Source organism: Equus quagga, chromosome 8 (assembly GCF_021613505.1).
Source record: "Equus quagga isolate Etosha38 chromosome 8, UCLA_HA_Equagga_1.0, whole genome shotgun sequence".
Taxonomy (NCBI): Eukaryota; Metazoa; Chordata; class Mammalia; order Perissodactyla; family Equidae; genus Equus; species Equus quagga.
Window position 1 is genome coordinate 2,359,445 of NC_060274.1, and position 17,979 is coordinate 2,377,423.

A 17,979-nucleotide genomic window follows, 5' to 3' on the forward strand; every position below is an offset into this window, starting at 1 on the left:
GTGTACATATTTGTAAGTCATTTCAAATCCTTGATTAAACAAGACAGGAGATATATATATAAACAGATAATCATTTGGGTCTCAAAAGTACTCTATTAAACTATTCACGGAACTAATAAGCCTGTCACTCTCCTGGTCTTTTTGAATCAGCAACACTACAATTCTCCAGAAATATATAATTAGGACTCGGTTATAAGGGCACTAAGGCTCAAAAGATGCTAGGGTGGCAAACATGTTTCAGGGCCAGCTTCCATCACGGCCAGGGGCTGCTGGAGCACCACAGCGCAGCACAGAGCTCTGCAGACACACAGGAATCTCAGCAACTTCTGCCATGGCGGCAGAACCAAGGGACCATGCGTTCCAGTACCAGGGTCCACAGACCACCTCACAAACGAAGACAAGAGGGGCCACTAACAGAGAGACTGCTCCCGTGAATCCGACGTAAGTATAAACAGCCGCCCCTGACAAATCTCACCTGCTGCCACACACGCATATCGGACTGTACTTATAAAAACGATCTGGATAGGGGCGAAAACCCTTTGACTCAGGCTCGGATTCAAGAGAAGAGGTCCAGAACCAAGCGATCCCTCCCAGGCCAAACCGTTATAGACAAGGCTTTAGAGAAACACTGCCAGTCCCAACGTTCAAAACCCTCAAACAAACAAGTAAGTGCACAGGATGCAAGGGGATGACGCCCAGCTCTTAAGCAACTGGATGTAACATTAGGAAAGAACTACACAGTTGATGACATTTTAGGACAGACATTTTCAGGAAAGGCTGGATCAATGATATACGCCTCTAATACAATGACTTTTTGAAACTCAAATAATTATGCTGTTATTTTTTAACAAGTAAAACTACTTTATAATTAACATGTAACTTTATAACAAGTATTATTTTCTTTGCTGAATACAATTATAGGTTAATTACAAATAAAAGTTTTATGCCACATAGCTAAAAATATACAAAAATAATTTATAGCTCAAATACTAAAGTCACATTATTTTTATTTTGATATTATTACTATATATTACAGGGAAAAGCAAATAAGTTATGGTTGTTAGGAGGGAAGAATTTTATTGTAAGAGAATAGATACCAGATTTTCTAAAATCAAAATAGTAAAAAAATATATATATTTCCTAGCACTGTCTGCTAAACAGGCTTAGAAGCAAAGACTAAGGAATAACAGGGAGCCCTGCTGGCACCCAGACGCCCATCCCTCCAGAAGATCAAGCCCCTCTCTCCGGCAAGAGAAAGAGCAGGAAGTGCACCTGCTCAGCCTAGCCATCCTGTCAACGGGGAAGCTGTCCCAGAACACTGGGGCCATGTCAGAGGCTCAGGCGCCAGCTGGAAGAGATGCCCACGGGCACAAAGTGACACTTCAAGGATCAGTAAGGACAACAACTACAACAGATGGAAAAACACTGAGAAGTTTTAAATCCATTAGTTCATTAAAAAATTTTACAAACCACTGCTCACCTGTGGATGACGAAGGTAAGTATTTCTGTCCCACCTCCTCCCTACAAAAAAACCCCTAAAGCTTTATCTGCATATCATCAAGGAAATCGAGAAAACAGGAGGCAGAAACAGTACATAGCACCACAGGATGTAGTCAGCAAAATCTACAAAACAAGAAACCTAGCTTTTTAAAACAAACCAACGAATAAGCAAACTGGGATGTAAGATAAAAGAGAAGAAAGGGGATTTTAGAACGAAAGACATAAATGACACATTAACCAACTGCCCTACGTGGGTTTTACTAGGATCCTGACTCAACCAAAGCAGTTACCTGAGGCACCCAGGAAAATCTGACGATGACTGGATATTCGGGGATGTTAAAGAATCACCGTCAATTCTTTTTTATGTGACCACGGCACTGTGGTTTGTTTTGTTTCTGTTTTTAAGAATCCTTACCATTCAGGAAACTATATCAAAACATTTATAGATGAACTAACGAGAAATTGGGATTTGCTTCAAAATAATAGTTTGGGAATGGGAGCAACATATGTGAGAGCAGAGATGAAACATGAGTTGTTAATTACAAAGCTTGATAATAAGCACATGGGGAGGTCATTATATCTCTCTCTTCTTTTGTGTATATTTAAAATTTGCCAAAATTTAAAAAAGAAAGCCACATTGGGGAAAAATCTGTAAGTAAACATATCTCTATGTGAGTAGAATGCTCACAATTAAGGCAAACTGATTCTGTATCAGACACACAGTACACTCACTCCTAACAGGCGACATCACCCACTAACCTTACTGAAGCAAGGCCTCACGCGTATATAAGAAGTGTAACTAAATAACACCCTTTACAGCAAATACGACAGAGAAAAACAATTCAAAGTCGCACCCGAATCAGGTCGCCCATCTGAGCTCCGAAATTCCTGCATTCTCTTCTCCAGTTTTTGCTGCCTCCGCCGTTTCATAACCACCTCGGGATTGGAAATAGTCCGGGTGAAGCTGGTTTCAGGCATGTCTTTGTAAACCTCGGCAGCCAGTCGAGAATTCTCACTGCAAGAAAAAACGGCACCAACAAGACTTTAAAACTTTTGTATTAGAAACAGTTACAGTGTAATCATCCCCAAATCCAACGGCAGACGTCATCAGGCTCATGTGCCCCCCACACAGGTCTGCCGTGCTGCGCACAGAGAATAAAGCTCCTCTCAGTACAAACTAATACACTGAACCAGCAGGAATTGATAACCAAAATTTTATACTAAGTTTATATAACTTAACTATTGTGTACTCATTAATGAAACTAAAAGAGAAATGTATAAATTACACATTTCAGTAATTTTCACCAATTTTATCCTAAAACAGACCAAATGAGTAACACAACATTCCAACCACAAGAAATAAGGTATTAAATATACTTTAATTTAGTAAATGTCTGTCCAAATTAAGTAAATCTTGAAGAACTCCGTATGATTTTTTAAGATGATTAAACAACCACAAGAGTTACCAGTGTTCATGCTCTTGAAGCTAAACTTTCAAAAGGAAATTCTCCAACAGCCCCTACGACAAGAAGTCAGTTGTACAGAATAATGAGCTGAAAGTGAATATTAAGGTAAGACTGATACACTTGACTAAATTTTGACAAATATACTTTAAAAATGTCATTTCTAATCATAAAAATAATTTAATTAAAAACCAGTCAAGCTTTGAATCACAGTTGAACAACTTGACTCACTTTTTAAGTAGCTCATTTTCCTAACACAAATAATCTATCACCTCATAAACTATATTGATAAACAGAAGAAACTGTAACGCAAGTTTTAAACTCTCCTTTTCTTTGACACTTTCACATCTGGGCAATCTACGCACACGAGCTCCTTCTCTGCGTCACTGCACTAACCAGAAGCGTACGAGCTGACACTGTGCTCAGGAGCCCTCGTTCAGGACACAGGCGTCACCACCTAACAAGTTCTCAACCCACTCCGATGCAATCCAAAATGGGCTCAAATTCCACTCTCAAGTCAACATCACTCACTGACAAATGGTTAATACCCTCAATACAGAGAGAACACTTAGAATCTACCAAAAAATGGAAAAAAAATAGAAAAGGCCATTGCAACAGAAGAATATAAATGGTTAATGAACATGTAGAAAGACGTCTACCTTGCTAATGACAAAACAATTCAGTTAACTGAAGATACTCTGCACTGCAGAGACAGTAGACTGTCTGTAACACCCAAGAATTCTCAGGCTGGGAGGCAACGAGAGGGCTGGCGGGCTGTGCGAGACTTTCCTAGGGGCAGCCCGGCCATGGCAGCATCCCGAGGTGTCGCTGAGCCATTTTTCTAGCATAGCTGCTGAGGAAGTAATCAGATGAGTCCCCAAAGTTGTAGAACAGGGAGACTGACCAGAGTATTATTTACAATGCCAAAAGAACCTGTAAACTACCTACAAGCACATGAAAAGGGGCCGGCTACAAAAACTATGGAAAAACTGTATGACAGAATACCACACATTTAAATTACTTAATACATATTTTTTGTGAAAATTTACATATACTTGTGAATACATATATGTAACATATATATATTTTAGTGGAAAAATGTCATGTGAAAAGTACTAGTTTCAAAAGACTTTGATTATATTTCTATTTAAAAACTCTACCCAAACAAAGTGCACAGATTTCTGCAGTGAACACAAACTATGGCTCCCCTGGGGCTCACGTGGTGATAGGGGACCCCTTTCCCTTTCACAAATCCATACACTCTGACCTTCTAAACTGAGAGCAGATGACTTCAGCACAGAAAGGCAGCACGTGGAATACTACGCGGTCAACACCAAGGCGGGTAAGAGGCCTAGGAGCAGGCACGTGAAAACTGAACAAACTAAGCTGAAAACCGACGAGGCTGACCTTCAGAGCTGGAGACTCCAATGTAAGGCGGGAAAGCCGGCTGCTTCTAACGTCTGGTTTCTGTTCTAACCATTTCCCTTATTCCCTCAGCTCTGGGGTCAGAAGCCCAGAGAACTTTGGACAGGTAAGTACATGTACGACAGGGCTGGTGCCACAGAGCAAGGAACGGGAGGTGGTGGGACTGGCATGAACTAGAGGCTACATTTGAACCCTAAAAGGGAGGGCTGCCTTTCTCGCTGGCCCTGCCAGCCTTGGATCAGGTGTTGAGCCTATCTGTGGAACATAAGAAACCACTGCTGCCTGAAGAACCAAAAGAACAGACAGCAAAGGCCAGGAGAAGATGGAGAGAACACCGACATCAACGGTGCACTCAGTGAAAACAACACTGTTCGGCAGTTGGCTTACTGAAGAGGAGCAAGCACAGGTACTGCCAACAAGAAGTCCTGCTCAGGGAGACTCCCCAGCCGCCCTCGACACAGGAGCAGGACTGCACCCCAACTAACCTCTCAGCTGACGTTCGCCTTTGCCTAAGTCACCTAGTAATTTGACGGGGTCTGCGGCATTAACAACACTTGGTTTAAAGCACAGAAACAGGAATATTTCCAAAATTAACTTACATGTCATCCCCTTGGAAAGGTCTATCATCTTTATCAGACGCCTGTCTCATTGCTTCTTTTTCTCTCTTCTTTTTCTCCTTCTTCTCCTTCTTTGAGAGAGTTCTCTTGAAGTTCTGGATGACACCTTCTTTCTCCTGCTTCTCAGGTCCGTTACTTTGAGCCTTCTGATAAAAGCGACACTGTCACTACGCTGGCAACTAGGCAGAATCACAACAAGGTGCCTGCGGCCAAGCTGACCCCATCGCACAGGCCACAGGGAAACCGGGCAGCCAGGACAGGGAAGCCGGGTGAAGGAAGTGTTCTCACCTCCACCGCGCTGACAGTTACACGACCTGTTTATCAAACTGAATGAACTGCACATGCAAGATCTGAGCAGTTCACTGCATGTAAACTTTACCTCAACCCAAAACTGCAGGCAAGCAAACAAAACACCAAACTCAGTAAGAAAACTGCAGGGGGAATCAGGAAATCTAATTTTCGATAAGTAATCCAAGTAATTTACATAATTTGAATAAAAGGAATCTAATAAAAATATGGAAATAACTAAGAATTTCAATCATTATCTACTTTACAGATGTTTTCTTGACTTTAAAAGAAATGTTAAGAGTAGCCATAATAAATTAGCTTTTATGAAGCAAAGTTATAAGCACTGCGTTTGTGCAAAAACCTCCGATTTCTCTTCCAGATCTTGCTTAATATGTTTGCTTGCTTATTCTTAATTTATAACATAGCCTGCTAGCAGATGACACAGAGACAAATTACTTTTAATATAACTTAATAGGCTGACTGATAAAGAATCAAGAAAAATAAGAAATAATGATTATTTTACTGGGAAGGAAAACCACCTTCTGCTTTACAAGTCAGCATCTCCACTTGCGTACTAGCTGCCTCAGCTCCGTCCTGAGCCTGAGAAGAGTGCTAACGTGCGTCCCCGAGAAGCTGTGGCCCACAGAAAAGCACAGCAGCCGAAATCGTGGTACAGAAATAAAACATGAACAGTAGGGAAAACCCCAAAAAACAGCTATCCACTCTTACTCTATATTTGCTGCAAACGCAACAGCTCACTAGAGAGCAGTGAGGGGCCAGGAACACACTCTGTGCGTCCCAGACTCAGCAACACGGGGCACAGACATCACACACACAAAACGAACATCTCTCTGCTGCCACAGACAACAATGGCACTCTTTTCCCAATGTGTGGGGGGAAAAATTAAATAGAAGATTTTTCTCAAAATATTCTTAACCTTTGTATTTGCTATCATTGTCAATACTGAAATCCAGCATCACATGTCATTTGATTTAACACAGAGTAATGGCTATTTTCAAGTTATACCAATCTCTCATCAATTCCACATAGGAACAGTGGCACAGAATTCCAGGCACCCTACACTGGGAATGTCTGAGAATTGCCCTACTTCGTCATCCAAGGAAACCCAGGCCGTTTCCTCATCTCTAACCTTGCACGTATAATACAAAAAAGGTCTGAAATGGGCCTTATTAAGTTGTATCTGAAAGTTCACACATAAATAGTAAAGTTTTACTTTTCCCTTCTGATTCTTATTAAAACATACTTTGACTTTATAACTTGGAAAAACAAAGTGGAGCTGATTACTTGCTCATCAAATCTCTTAACAACAAAAGCTTACGTGACTCTTCTTTGAAAAGACCAGGAGCAGTATTTGGGGTTATTCAGTGAAACAGAGGATGAAGCAGGGAGAAGCTGGGCCGCTTTTAAACTAGCTTATGGGAGGACGAGGATAAAACAAGAGTTTAGGAAGAGGAGTGAAAAAGAGAGTGAGCACCTCCAGCCCACCGCCAGCCTCCCGCGGACCAGTGAGACGGGCCGGAGCAACATCCGTGCAGACGGGGTTCCTACCTTAGGAGGAAAGGCGTCGTTCTCATTCTTAAGGACAAATCGGCCCTCTCGATCATCTTTATTCCAATTCAACTGTACAACTAGGGGTTTCTCATCTACATCCAATCTTCTTTCTTCTTCAAAACATAAAACAAAAACAAACAGCACGGTTATTTAATGGCACTAAGCTAACAGAGCATTCTGCTAGACATTTAATTTTACAGACATAGAATACCTTAGTACCTCAAGCCGTAACTGAGAAACCGACACGTAATTCAAGCTGTTAAGCGACAGTTTGAACAATTAATTCAGTATTTTGTTGCTTCTGTATGTACACTACCCTGTATTCAGTGCCAAATACTGACCAGGGACAATTTCCTCCTAACATTTAGAATCTAATCAGGAAAATAACAGAAATACCCATGAACTAGGAAAAAAAATATACAGGCTTTGCTATAAGCCTATATCTGTAAATCAAATTCTCTTATATGCAACTGGAAACAAGGGAATAAAGTTACTGTGACACCCAAGTTCCCAGGACGCCCAGCAGACTCTGCTTCTTACTGACGCCACACGCTGTGGAGAGAGGGCAAGGAGCCACCACCATGAGGCTCGGGAGCGAGGGCTGTCCTCTGTCTCTGGGCATCTGCTCTCTGTCTTCAGAACTCCCCCTCCTCAGCCGCACACCCCTTCCCCAGCAGAGCCCCGTCTGCTTTCCTTTGTACCATCAACTGCTCAGCTGAGCGTCTGCCTTCCTTACTTATCAGAAACCTACCGAGCCGCTGGCACACTGACCAGAGCGACTCCTGAGAGCCCCACGGCCCGACCCCCTACTAGAAGCCGACAGGTGGCAGAGGTTAGCCAGGCAACTGTACACAGGATGAGCCAAAACGAGGGTAGCTAAGACAGGCGGCAGCTGAAGAATTACCGTGGTAAAGGACCCAAGAACTAAGAGGACGAATTTAAAGACAAATCGACTTACAGAGGCTTATAATAAAACCAGATGAACAATGATATTATCAGAATATAAGAATAACAACTTCCTAATTATTATTTTATCAACTGAAAATATGAGAAATGAAAATCAGAGTAATAAATTAGAGATTGGATCAAGAAGTCTGAAATTCCTGCTACAAACCAAAATTACCAAATTGCTCATGTTGCAAAATTTGTACTAGAGCAAAATCCTTCATAGTGTATTTTTTTAGAGAACTAATATTAAAAACAAGTCTAAATCATAAAAGTAACACAAAACCAAGGGTGGGCTGTCCTAAAGGATGTGTGCCCACCTACAGAATGTAAATATAGTCAGGGTCCCACCACAAGGTCACACTTTAAGATCTCTTCTGCCTCAGTGGTTCTCACGCTTTTTTTTTAAATAGCAGAATGCTTTTTATTTTTCCAATTGCTTTCACACAAGGAATGCTAATGTACAAAAAGGGTAAGAGTGGAGTTTCCCTGGAGCAGGAAGCACGGGGTGGGGTCCGGAACGCAGCCCACGAGAGCTGCCTGGCTCACAAATACGGGTGGGGTGCCCACAGTGCTCCCTGTGGAGCATATTAAATTTTCAGAGGAACAAGTTGCACCTGCCAGATGCGGCCGGACTCGCTACCTCCAGGCCGCCCGGAGTCGGCACAAGACCGTGCATCATCCCTGTGTCAGCGTCAAGCTGGGTTTTCCTCGGTGCCGTAGAAGACCACAGGCACTGCCCCAAAACCAGTGTGGACAGGAGATGAGGACGCTGCCTCCAATCCGGGAGCTGGGCAGGGCCCAGGAGGCACACCCGCCCCCACAGGGAGTAATTATGAGTAAGAACGCAAGGGAAATTTTAGTTTTCCTTTCATTTTATCACACTATTTTTCCAAACATCCAACAAGTTGTTAGAACATAAATACTAACTTTTCTGAATCTAACTACTCAATGAAATGAACTGTTAGTTATCTCCTTTGGCCTGGGGGTGCCAGTGGCAGAGTGCTTGGGTTTGCGTGCTCCGCTTCGGCAGCCCAGGGTTTGCAGACCTACACGTCGCTCATCAAGCCACAGTGTGGCGGCATCCCACATACAAAACAGAGGAAGACTGGCACAGATGTCAGCTCAGGGCCAATCTTCCTCACCAAAAATCAATCAATCACTGACACACTACGGGTTCTGTGACCTGGAAAAGACTGAGACCCTGCACAGTAGGGCTGTCCTCACCGTGGAGGCACAGGTGGAAGCACTGCTCTGAGCACGAAGCTGTGGAAGGTACAGCCAGACTGCCCACAGTGCTCCCCTCAGGAGGGAGGGCAGAGACCATTCCCGCCTCCCTCACACGCTCTTCTTGTGTTTCTGTCCCCTCACCAGGCATATATTTTACTTTTTAGTTAAAAACAAATCTAGTAGCAAAAATTTCAAGGAAAAAGGTTCCTTTAAAACATCAAAGTCACTCCATTTTTAGATTTCAGATTTCAATATTACAGGTTTTCCCAAGATTTCACTTGGTGGTATTCAAATGACCAAAAAGTACAGACAGAGACACGAGTCAGCTCTGATGGCCTAGTGGTTAAAGTTTGGCACTCCCACGGCTTCAGCAGCCCGGGTTCGTTTCCTGGTCTGTCAGCAGCCACACTGTGGCCGCAGCTCACACAGGAGAACTAGAAGGACTTACAACTACAATATACAACCACGCACTGGGGCTTTGGGGAGGAAAAAATAAAGAAGACTGGTGACAGACACTGGCTCAGGACAAATCTTCCCCTGCAAAAAAAGAGTGCAGACAGAAAGAAGGATGGAAGTGAGAGAGATTTTCTTCCTCTTTGTAACCTATTTACGATTTTAAGGTAAAGAAAAAAATTCAACCTCAGAAAAATGATTCAAAATGGAGGCTGTCTTCTCTTGTCAAATTCAGTTTCAGTATTTTTATGTAGGTGACGCCTCATAATCTTAAAAGGGTAATAAGCAAATATAGCCTACCTTATATATTACTGGGGAAAAAAGTGTTGGGTCACACCTGAATTCCACACACTACAAAAACTTTAATCCAATTTCAAATGTAGAAAGAAAGAAAGCTGCGATTTTTATTTTATTTTTTTTGCTGAGGAAGATTAGCCGTGAGCTAACATCTGTGCCAGTCTTCCTTTATTTTATATGTGAGGTGCTGCCACAGCATGGCTGACGAGTGGTGTAGGGCTACACCTGGGATCCAAACCTGCAAACCCAGGCTGCTGAGCGGAGTGTGCCGAGCTTGACCACTAGGCCACAGGGCCGGCCCCTAAAAGCTGTATTTCTGAAGAAAAATAAACTACGTTCAAAAAGGATTTGCGGATGGAATTAGCAGGTATTCCACGGGGTCTGTGTGATACATAATCCTTTATTTGCTGCAGTAATTGGCATTTATATTTTTTTTCACAGATGACTCAACATTTCCAAAGCACTCATAAAAAATTTTACGAATTTCTACATTTCTCATCAGCCTAATTTTAAATTGCTATTTGATATAGATGTATGAAATTTCCTGAAACTTCTAATATTAAAACAAGAAGAAATTACTAACTACATAAGAGTTTCCTCAAGATACCATGATTATTCCCAAAGAATGAAAATACAGTTTCACATTACAAAATTAAAGTAAGACTGATGATTCATACCCATAATATTTAACTGTGTTACAAGTAATTGTAGTATTATCATCTACACATAAGAGTTATACGAAATATTTCTCCAAAAGCAAGTAGCACATCATCAATGTATGTGACATCCAGCTCCGTCGGATAATTTTAATTATGAAACGCCATGCTTTGGAGAAATAATCATACGTAAAATTAATGTATTTCATTCCAACTTCCAACAAATGCATGGGCTAGGAACTTACAAGAACATTTCCCAGACACACAAAACTCTGCCAACCTGTCATGTGCTTCCCCTGCCCCTGCAGACAAAGAAAGAGGAAACCAGTAGTAAAGCAGGGCCGTCTGTGACTGTGACAGAAACGCCCCCGGGCCAAGCGGCTGTTGGGAAGCTGCCCATGCACGAGATGAGGACGCCCCAGCAGCCCCAGCTGCCCACACTGACCGAGATGAGGACGCCCCAGTAGCCCCGGCTGCCCACACTGACCTCCGCTGACATGCACCTCATAGAGCGAGTACTTGGGAGAAGACAGCATTCGCATGTCAGGCCGGAACTTCTCTGCGAGCGTCTCGATGACGTCTTGAGTGGTGGCCGTACTAGAGACCCGGATACACTTTGTCGCAAAGTTTCCAGCAGCTTTATCTTGAAAATAAAATCTCATCACTCCATGGAACTCCAAATCCTGAAAGAAACCAAAATGATACAGCTTTAGAAAAACAACATTCTAAAAAGATTCACTTTCTATAACAATAATAAATGAAAAAGTGTACTCACCACTTATTAAAAATGTTTCATTACCATAAACATCTGAGACAGAAACCAAGAGATGAGAGTTTAGACTTCAAATTTAATCAGGAGGCTCAGGACAAGTTATTTACAACTGCTCTGCCCGACCCGTCTCAGGCACGAGGCGCGGGCTGCAGAGCAGCTGACGTTAACAACAACCAGCACTTACTGAGTCTTCAGCAAGCGCCAGCCACTCCTTGACATGCACCATTTTATCATGTCTTTCTGACAACCCATCAAGTAGATACTATCATTGAACCTTATTTTCAAGACTTGGTCATTAAAACTCACAAAGTTTGAGTATTCTGCTCAAGCAGCTCTGCAGCAAATGCAGAGTCAAAATCCAGATGCATGACCTTGCAAGCCTGTGCCTCTGTCCCTGAGGCCTGTCCGGCCCTGAGGCTACAGAGACTGCGCGACACTGCACGAGAAGCCCGAGGGAAACGCCAGCCCCAGCCTACTACGAGCGTGATGAATCTAACACTTCAGAATACAACTCTAACTCATTTTCAAAAGGAACTACCTGCCCAAAATCAATGAACCCAATTTAGATTTTTCTCAAAACCTTACTTCTGAGAAAAGTACAGTGGAATTCCAACCAAAGGAATACCACTATAAGACAGGCTGAAGCCCATGCAACTGCGGGATGCTCTTTCCCATTATTTCCTTTTTTTCCTTTTAATCAATTAAAATACCGTTTAAAACTTATGTGAGTGTTCAGGCCCTCTGCTATAAGCACAGACCCAGTGGCTCACACCCCACAGTTTGGGAACCACTGTACCTGGGAGAACGTTGTTTGTTTGCTGGGTACACTTTACCTGGGGACGTCAGGGGGTGAGGTCCAGAGTTTCTATATACCCCGTAATTTCCTTGAACACAGAAACAAGCACAGCTCTCCACAAAATTCCGAGGCCCCTTTCTAATGGCCAGGTCACCCTCTGCACCAGCAGCACTGGCAAAGATCCAGTTCCCCACCTGCAGTCCCCCTCGATTCTTCCCTCTCTCATCCTCCCACCTGAAGGCTGCGGAAGACAGGAGTGGTGCCATCTTCCAAACAGACCCAGAGCCCACCCAGAATCTTGAGGACCAAGCCCACCAGGCTGCCCCTCAGTGTCTGTGGCGGCTTTCTGTCCTCTCTGATGCGGGTCTCCACCGTGCCGCCCAGAGCCCTTGGCAGTGCGGCCTTCTCCACGCTCCCCCATGCACCAGCCTAGTCCTCACTGATAACTGCGGCCTAACAAGTGTGTATTTGGAAAAAAGTAGGGAAAATGGGATATTAGAATGGAACCAACTGTATACACCATACGGAAATTAAGCCAGAACATGAGACAAGGCGGCACAGGTCCAGCCCCGAAGCGTCCCATGTTTGCCCAGACTCCAGCTGACCACATGGAAGGCCCTCCCGGCTCCCACCGCCCAAGGAAGGACAGGATGAGGGAGCGGGTGTGACAGACAGACACCACCGAACACAGTCTGGGCGAAGTGAGGCCACGGTTACGGCACTGAGAGCTGAGAAGGGTTAGGGGTTAGCAAAGGGGAGCTGTGTTAGGAGGGGTCCTGCTCGGTCCCAAAATTCTATGAACTGCCTCTTCATCTGGCCCGGGTCAAGCAGCAAAAACAGTTAAACTGATACCCTTTCTAAATGCCTCCAGCTCCACGTTAGTCCGGCAACGCCGAAACCATTAGGAGTAACGATGCACGTGAGAGATGCTCCTGCACACAACCTATGCGAGTCCTAGTTAATACCAGGAACAGCGAACGTGCACTAAGTGCCCTCTGCAATCATTCTGGCACCTCCACTTCAGGCTTACCCTCCCCATCCACCTCCTCCACACCTCCTAAGACAGCGCTTTAGAAAACAAAAATCACTGTCTAACTTAGGTACGTCAACGTAAGATTTTATTATGGGAGTCATGCTTTTATCCCAGGATTCTGGTACTTTCACCACGACCACCATGAAGTCATCTCCACATCACACCTAACAGTCTCAAATATTAATCGGCAAAACTACCCTGGCTCTGCCAAAGGCTCCCCCTTATGGAACAAGTTAACCCAAATGGCAAGCTCACCTGCACAGTGCTCAATCGTTTTGCTAACAGAGTAGTTTTCCATCATTTGTGATGAGAATAAAACAGCTAGATGCACCTACGGATCCCAAAGAAGGAAAGTATCCGTTTCTCTGAGAACTGTCGACAAATCCTTAAACTAGCAGCTAGTAAAGAAAGGAACACAGCATCAGTGGCCGGGAGGGCAGGCCCCACTGGGCAAGAACACGCAGGGCGGAACAAGGCTGAAGTGACGAAGGCAGGCAGAGGAAGGACAAGACGGCACCCAGGAAACTGCAAATCTGAAACCTCCATTATTAACGTGGTTCAGCCGCTGGTCTTGCAGAAAACGCTGAGATAAATTGAAAAGAAAAAGTCCACCCAAGGGTGGAGCTTGGGCATCTCCAGCAAGCACAGCCTCCCGTCTACAGAGAAGTAACAGGACTGCTGGTGACGTTTTTACAGACACAGTTCTCCAAGTTCTATCAAGCCTAAATAAGGAAGCCTAGAAAAACTGCCTTTGATTTGACTTCATCTGCACTAAATGAGTGTTAAGAAATAACTATTAATTCAGTTTGCTTGGTTACTTTAACATCACAGAGGAATACCTAAGGAGGGTTGTCACTAGAATTCTCCCTTAATAAATTAATAAATTAGCATCCTGTTCAATTCTCCAGCCGACCACAAGTTTGGCTGGTATGAATAAGTCCACGGAAATTTATCAAACCTGAGAAGACTGATAAAATCACATTCCTAAACCTAAAATGGGGGCGCGTAGTGACCAACCTGACAAACCATCATTAGAACAACTTAGACTAACGGCTACCCCGGGCCAGAGACTGAGAGCTCAGTATTTGCTTCCCCAAACTAAGAGTGAGGTACCATCATCCTCCCCACTCCACTGTGCGGTGCGGGTGCCCAAAGAGGTCATGAAGTGCGTCAGCGACAGCCACACAGCACGGCAGGAGCAGGCTCCAGAAACACGCTGCTACCCCGCCACACGCTGCTGCCCCTCCTCCAGACACGGCGTCACGGAAAGGGAGTCTGACACTGGTTCTCTTCTTTACAACAGGTACAAGAAGAGTGCCAGGAGAAACAAATGGATGGACAAACAAGAAGAAGTCAGCTCAGAGGGGTCAGTGATGTGCCACATGGCATTCAGACACAGGTGTTCTCAAGGCCCCAGTGCCTGCAAGGCAAGGCTGACCTCGGCTGGCACCGATCAGTGTCATCGCCGATCTGTCCCCGAGCGACAGGAAAGCCTGGGCACTGATCAGTGGCATCGCCGATCTGTCCCCGAGCGACGGGAAAGCCTGGGCACCGATCAGTGTCATCGCCGATCTGTCCCCGAGCGACGGGAAAGCCTGGGCACTGATCAGTGGCATCGCCGATCGGTCCCCGAGCGACGGGAAAGCCTGGGCGGGCGCAGCGGGACAGAAAGAGACCCGCCTTTCAACCTGACAGCTGCACCTGTGAGTGAGCTATTTCACATCTAGGTGAGCTCCAATGTCCTCAATCGTAAAAGGCGACGACAGGCATGCTGAGGAGTAAACAAACCACGGAAAGCAGCTCCCAGCGCCCGGCACACGCAGGTGACCCACAGGCACACGCAGGTGACCCACAGGCACACGCAGGTGACCCACAGTCCGAGTCCTTTCAGTACCTCCCACAGGCTGTGGCTCTTCTGAGATGTGGCTCTTCACTATTCTAGGTCCTCTCTCCTTCTCTGATATAAAGCTTCACGCATAAAAATTAAAACAAATCTGAGCCCAAACTTCCAACAACAGTATCTGACTCTTGCAGTTGCAACTGTCTGTTCTCAACTGATAAGAACTCTAGAAAACAAAACCGCACTTGTAATAAACAGGCAGGAAGTCTCGACGACAGGGACAAGATTCCGATAACGCTGCAGCCAATACAGTTCGGATCTTACAGAGACAAACGTTTCCTTAAAGAAGGAGTCCTCCCTCCTTAGTGCTGGCTGACACAACCGCACCCTATTTACAATAAGCACACTGCCGCGGGTCCTCCGGTGTGCGCAAAGTGCTTGCTTGCTCCACTGTATTTTCAGAACAAATCTGTCTGGAGCAGGGGGGACGGCAACTGCTCAAACCACGTTGCTCAGCACAGCCCCGCCCAAGGTGTCGACGGCAATGACTCAACCAAGGCGAGGGAAGGGGCAATCCAAGAATCACTGTTTCCTTTCCTTAACGGTCATTTTTCCTGACAGGAAAACAAGTTTCTCTTTTTCCTCAAGGTATATGCTTACCCTGACATAAACTCTTCCCTCAGAAACATGATCACTAATGATGAGGGTGGGGGTTAGGAGTTAAGGGTTAGGGGTTAGGGGTTAGAACAGAAATGGAACACTACTTGGGGCCAATTTAATGACAGCTCTGGAACAAAATTATTTTAATGTTTATCAGAAAGAATAGACGAAAAAGAAAAAAAAACACAGAAGGCTATATTATGAAATTGCTAGAAAACCAATGCAAGGAACAAAGCATTAAAGATGGAGGTTTTCTATTAAATATTGTAACAATATCTCACTAATTAACGAAATTGATAAACAATTGGCCTTCTTATCCAAACCAGCAAAAACTCCTCAGGGCAACCTCAATCTCCCTTTGCCCCAGCTAATCAGAACCACTTGTGCTAAAACGTAAACAGGCCAACCACGCTCTGCTCCACTCACCATTCTTCTGGCGTCTTCAGCATTTTCTTGAAATCCATTTCCTAGCCTGGAGCAAAGCAACGCTAACTTCAAACAGGTAATCCCCACGCCAGCTCCCCACGGAGGAAACAGCAGCAGACAGAACAACCACGTGGTCGCACACACACAATTTACTCCTGATGCTGGGACCTCTAAAATAGGCAAAAATGTTAAGAAAAAATACAGCTGTGCCTTCAAAAAACACACAAAATACACGTACACACAAGTTACTAGCACACAAAACAATCAACTGGACAAGAGCCCTTTACTTGACTCACTTTGTTAAAACAGTAGTAACATCTGCCCGTTAACAGTTCAGGTAGAGGATAGAGGAAATGCTGGAAGACAGGTCTCTGGAATCTTACTTGCATAAACATTATTTTTTAAATGCTAGTACTTCAAGAATATTCTTTAAAATTATATGCATTGCATTATGTAAAACTTTTAAAAGACTACTAATACTCCTGAAAGCTTAAAAGAAGGAACTGCAAAACATCTTCACCAGGCTGGCGCTCACTCTTCCCACGGCGTTGAGCCCACCCCTCCTGCCCTCCCCATTCCTAGGGCTGGGAGCTCCTACAAACCCCATGCTTTCTAATGACATCACCATACAATCGTCTGACTTCTCAAACCTTAAGAGTTTTCTGTAAAAGTTGAGTACATGGATCTGCTGTATAATAACCACAGTGGAGAGATGAAGAGTGTCACCTCTTAACGGAGGCGGCAGTGAAACCCCAGCTCTCCCGTGACTCAGCTTAGCTGTTCTGAGCCTGCTCCCTCTGCAGGAAGGGACAGGACTGGCGCAGACTTGCTCAGGGCACTGTTCTCTGCGGTGGGACCTCAAAGGGCACACTGACATCTGAGAGGCACGACTCAGACCCAGCCATCCTCATGCATTAAAGTTGACACCACGCCTGCACTGCGTATTTGGTCTTTATAACACAGTGAGTCCCTTAAATATTTTTTGCCTGAAAATAAAGGCATAATCTTTAACACGTCCCAATGCACACCTGCTCAGTGTGAGCCAACTACTGGACTTCTCACCTCTTGATGCTGGTCCACCAAAGCTGAGAAAGACCAAATTCACTGAAAACGGGGAAAAGTCATCTTTAAGTGAAGAGCACAAGTTTTCTGGACCAAAAAACTGATATAAAACACACACATATCCCACACGCAGAGAACACAAGCAGCTCTCCCCTTTTATGGACGCTAACAAAACCCGTCCAGTACCTAAACACCTGAACGTTATAAATAAAACAGCACAACTCTCCGCCAGAAAATAGAGCTTGCTGTGAAAACCAACGAACCCACATACTTTTTTAAAAATGCCTCCGTTATAACTGCCAACATTACTACTGAGCGACTGTCTGCTCACAGCAGCTAAGCATCTGTGAGCCGTAACTGTCAACTCTGACGGCAGTTAGAGCTGCGCTTGGCTGCCAGACGCGGGTGGAGTCACACAGGACCCAAGCCCTCAGTCAGCACGGCGCGAGGACTGGAGAGCGAGCCTCCCCACAAACTCTTCAAAGGTTTAATCTCTGCATTGGAGTAACTACCACACGTACATACTGGGGATGAAGCACAATCAGTTAAAGAACACGTGGAACCCTCATGACAACAGAGCAATCAGCACATTCACGATTAAACATTATGTTTGTATCTCTATTGTAATCTCCAAATACTACGTTTGTACCAACGCACAGATATACAAAAATAACCCTAAAAGCCACCTATCTAGCCCAGGGGTTATAACCGATTTTGCCACAGATCCCTTGGAAGTCTGGTGAAACCTATGAATCTGTCCTCAGAATAAACATTTTAAATGCATAAAACAAAATACAAAGGATTACAGGGGCTGGCCTGGTGGCCTGGTGGTTAGGTTTGTGCACTCCACTTTGGTGGCCTAGGGTTCACAGGTTCAGATCCCAGGAGCGGACCTACACACCGCTCATCAAGCCATGCTGTGGTGGCACCCCACATACAAAAGA

General features: G+C 44.6%; 1 protein-coding gene across 7 annotated transcripts in view; it reads right to left on the reverse strand.

The window, feature by feature from the left end:
* AFDN (afadin, adherens junction formation factor) overlaps nt 1–16,071 on the reverse strand; it is a 109,815-nt gene extending 93,744 nt beyond the window's left edge. Inside the window, exons 1-5 of one of the 7 annotated variants that reach the window (XM_046670531.1) lie at nt 15,974–16,071; nt 10,934–11,129; nt 6,863–6,975; nt 4,988–5,148; nt 2,355–2,515 (exon numbers count right to left, since the gene is read on the reverse strand). In XM_046670531.1, coding sequence (XP_046526487.1) covers nt 2,355–2,515; nt 4,988–5,148; nt 6,863–6,975; nt 10,934–11,129; nt 15,974–15,976 — 634 coding nt within the window. In that variant the 5' untranslated portion in view covers nt 15,977–16,071. Of the gene's footprint in view, nt 1–2,354; nt 2,516–4,987; nt 5,152–6,862; nt 6,979–10,933; nt 11,130–15,973 lie in introns of all 7 variants that reach the window. The other 6 variants (XM_046670535.1, XM_046670533.1, XM_046670534.1 and 3 more) reach the window with 6 other exon arrangements.
* Nucleotides 16,072–17,979: the final 1,908 nt, after the last annotated feature.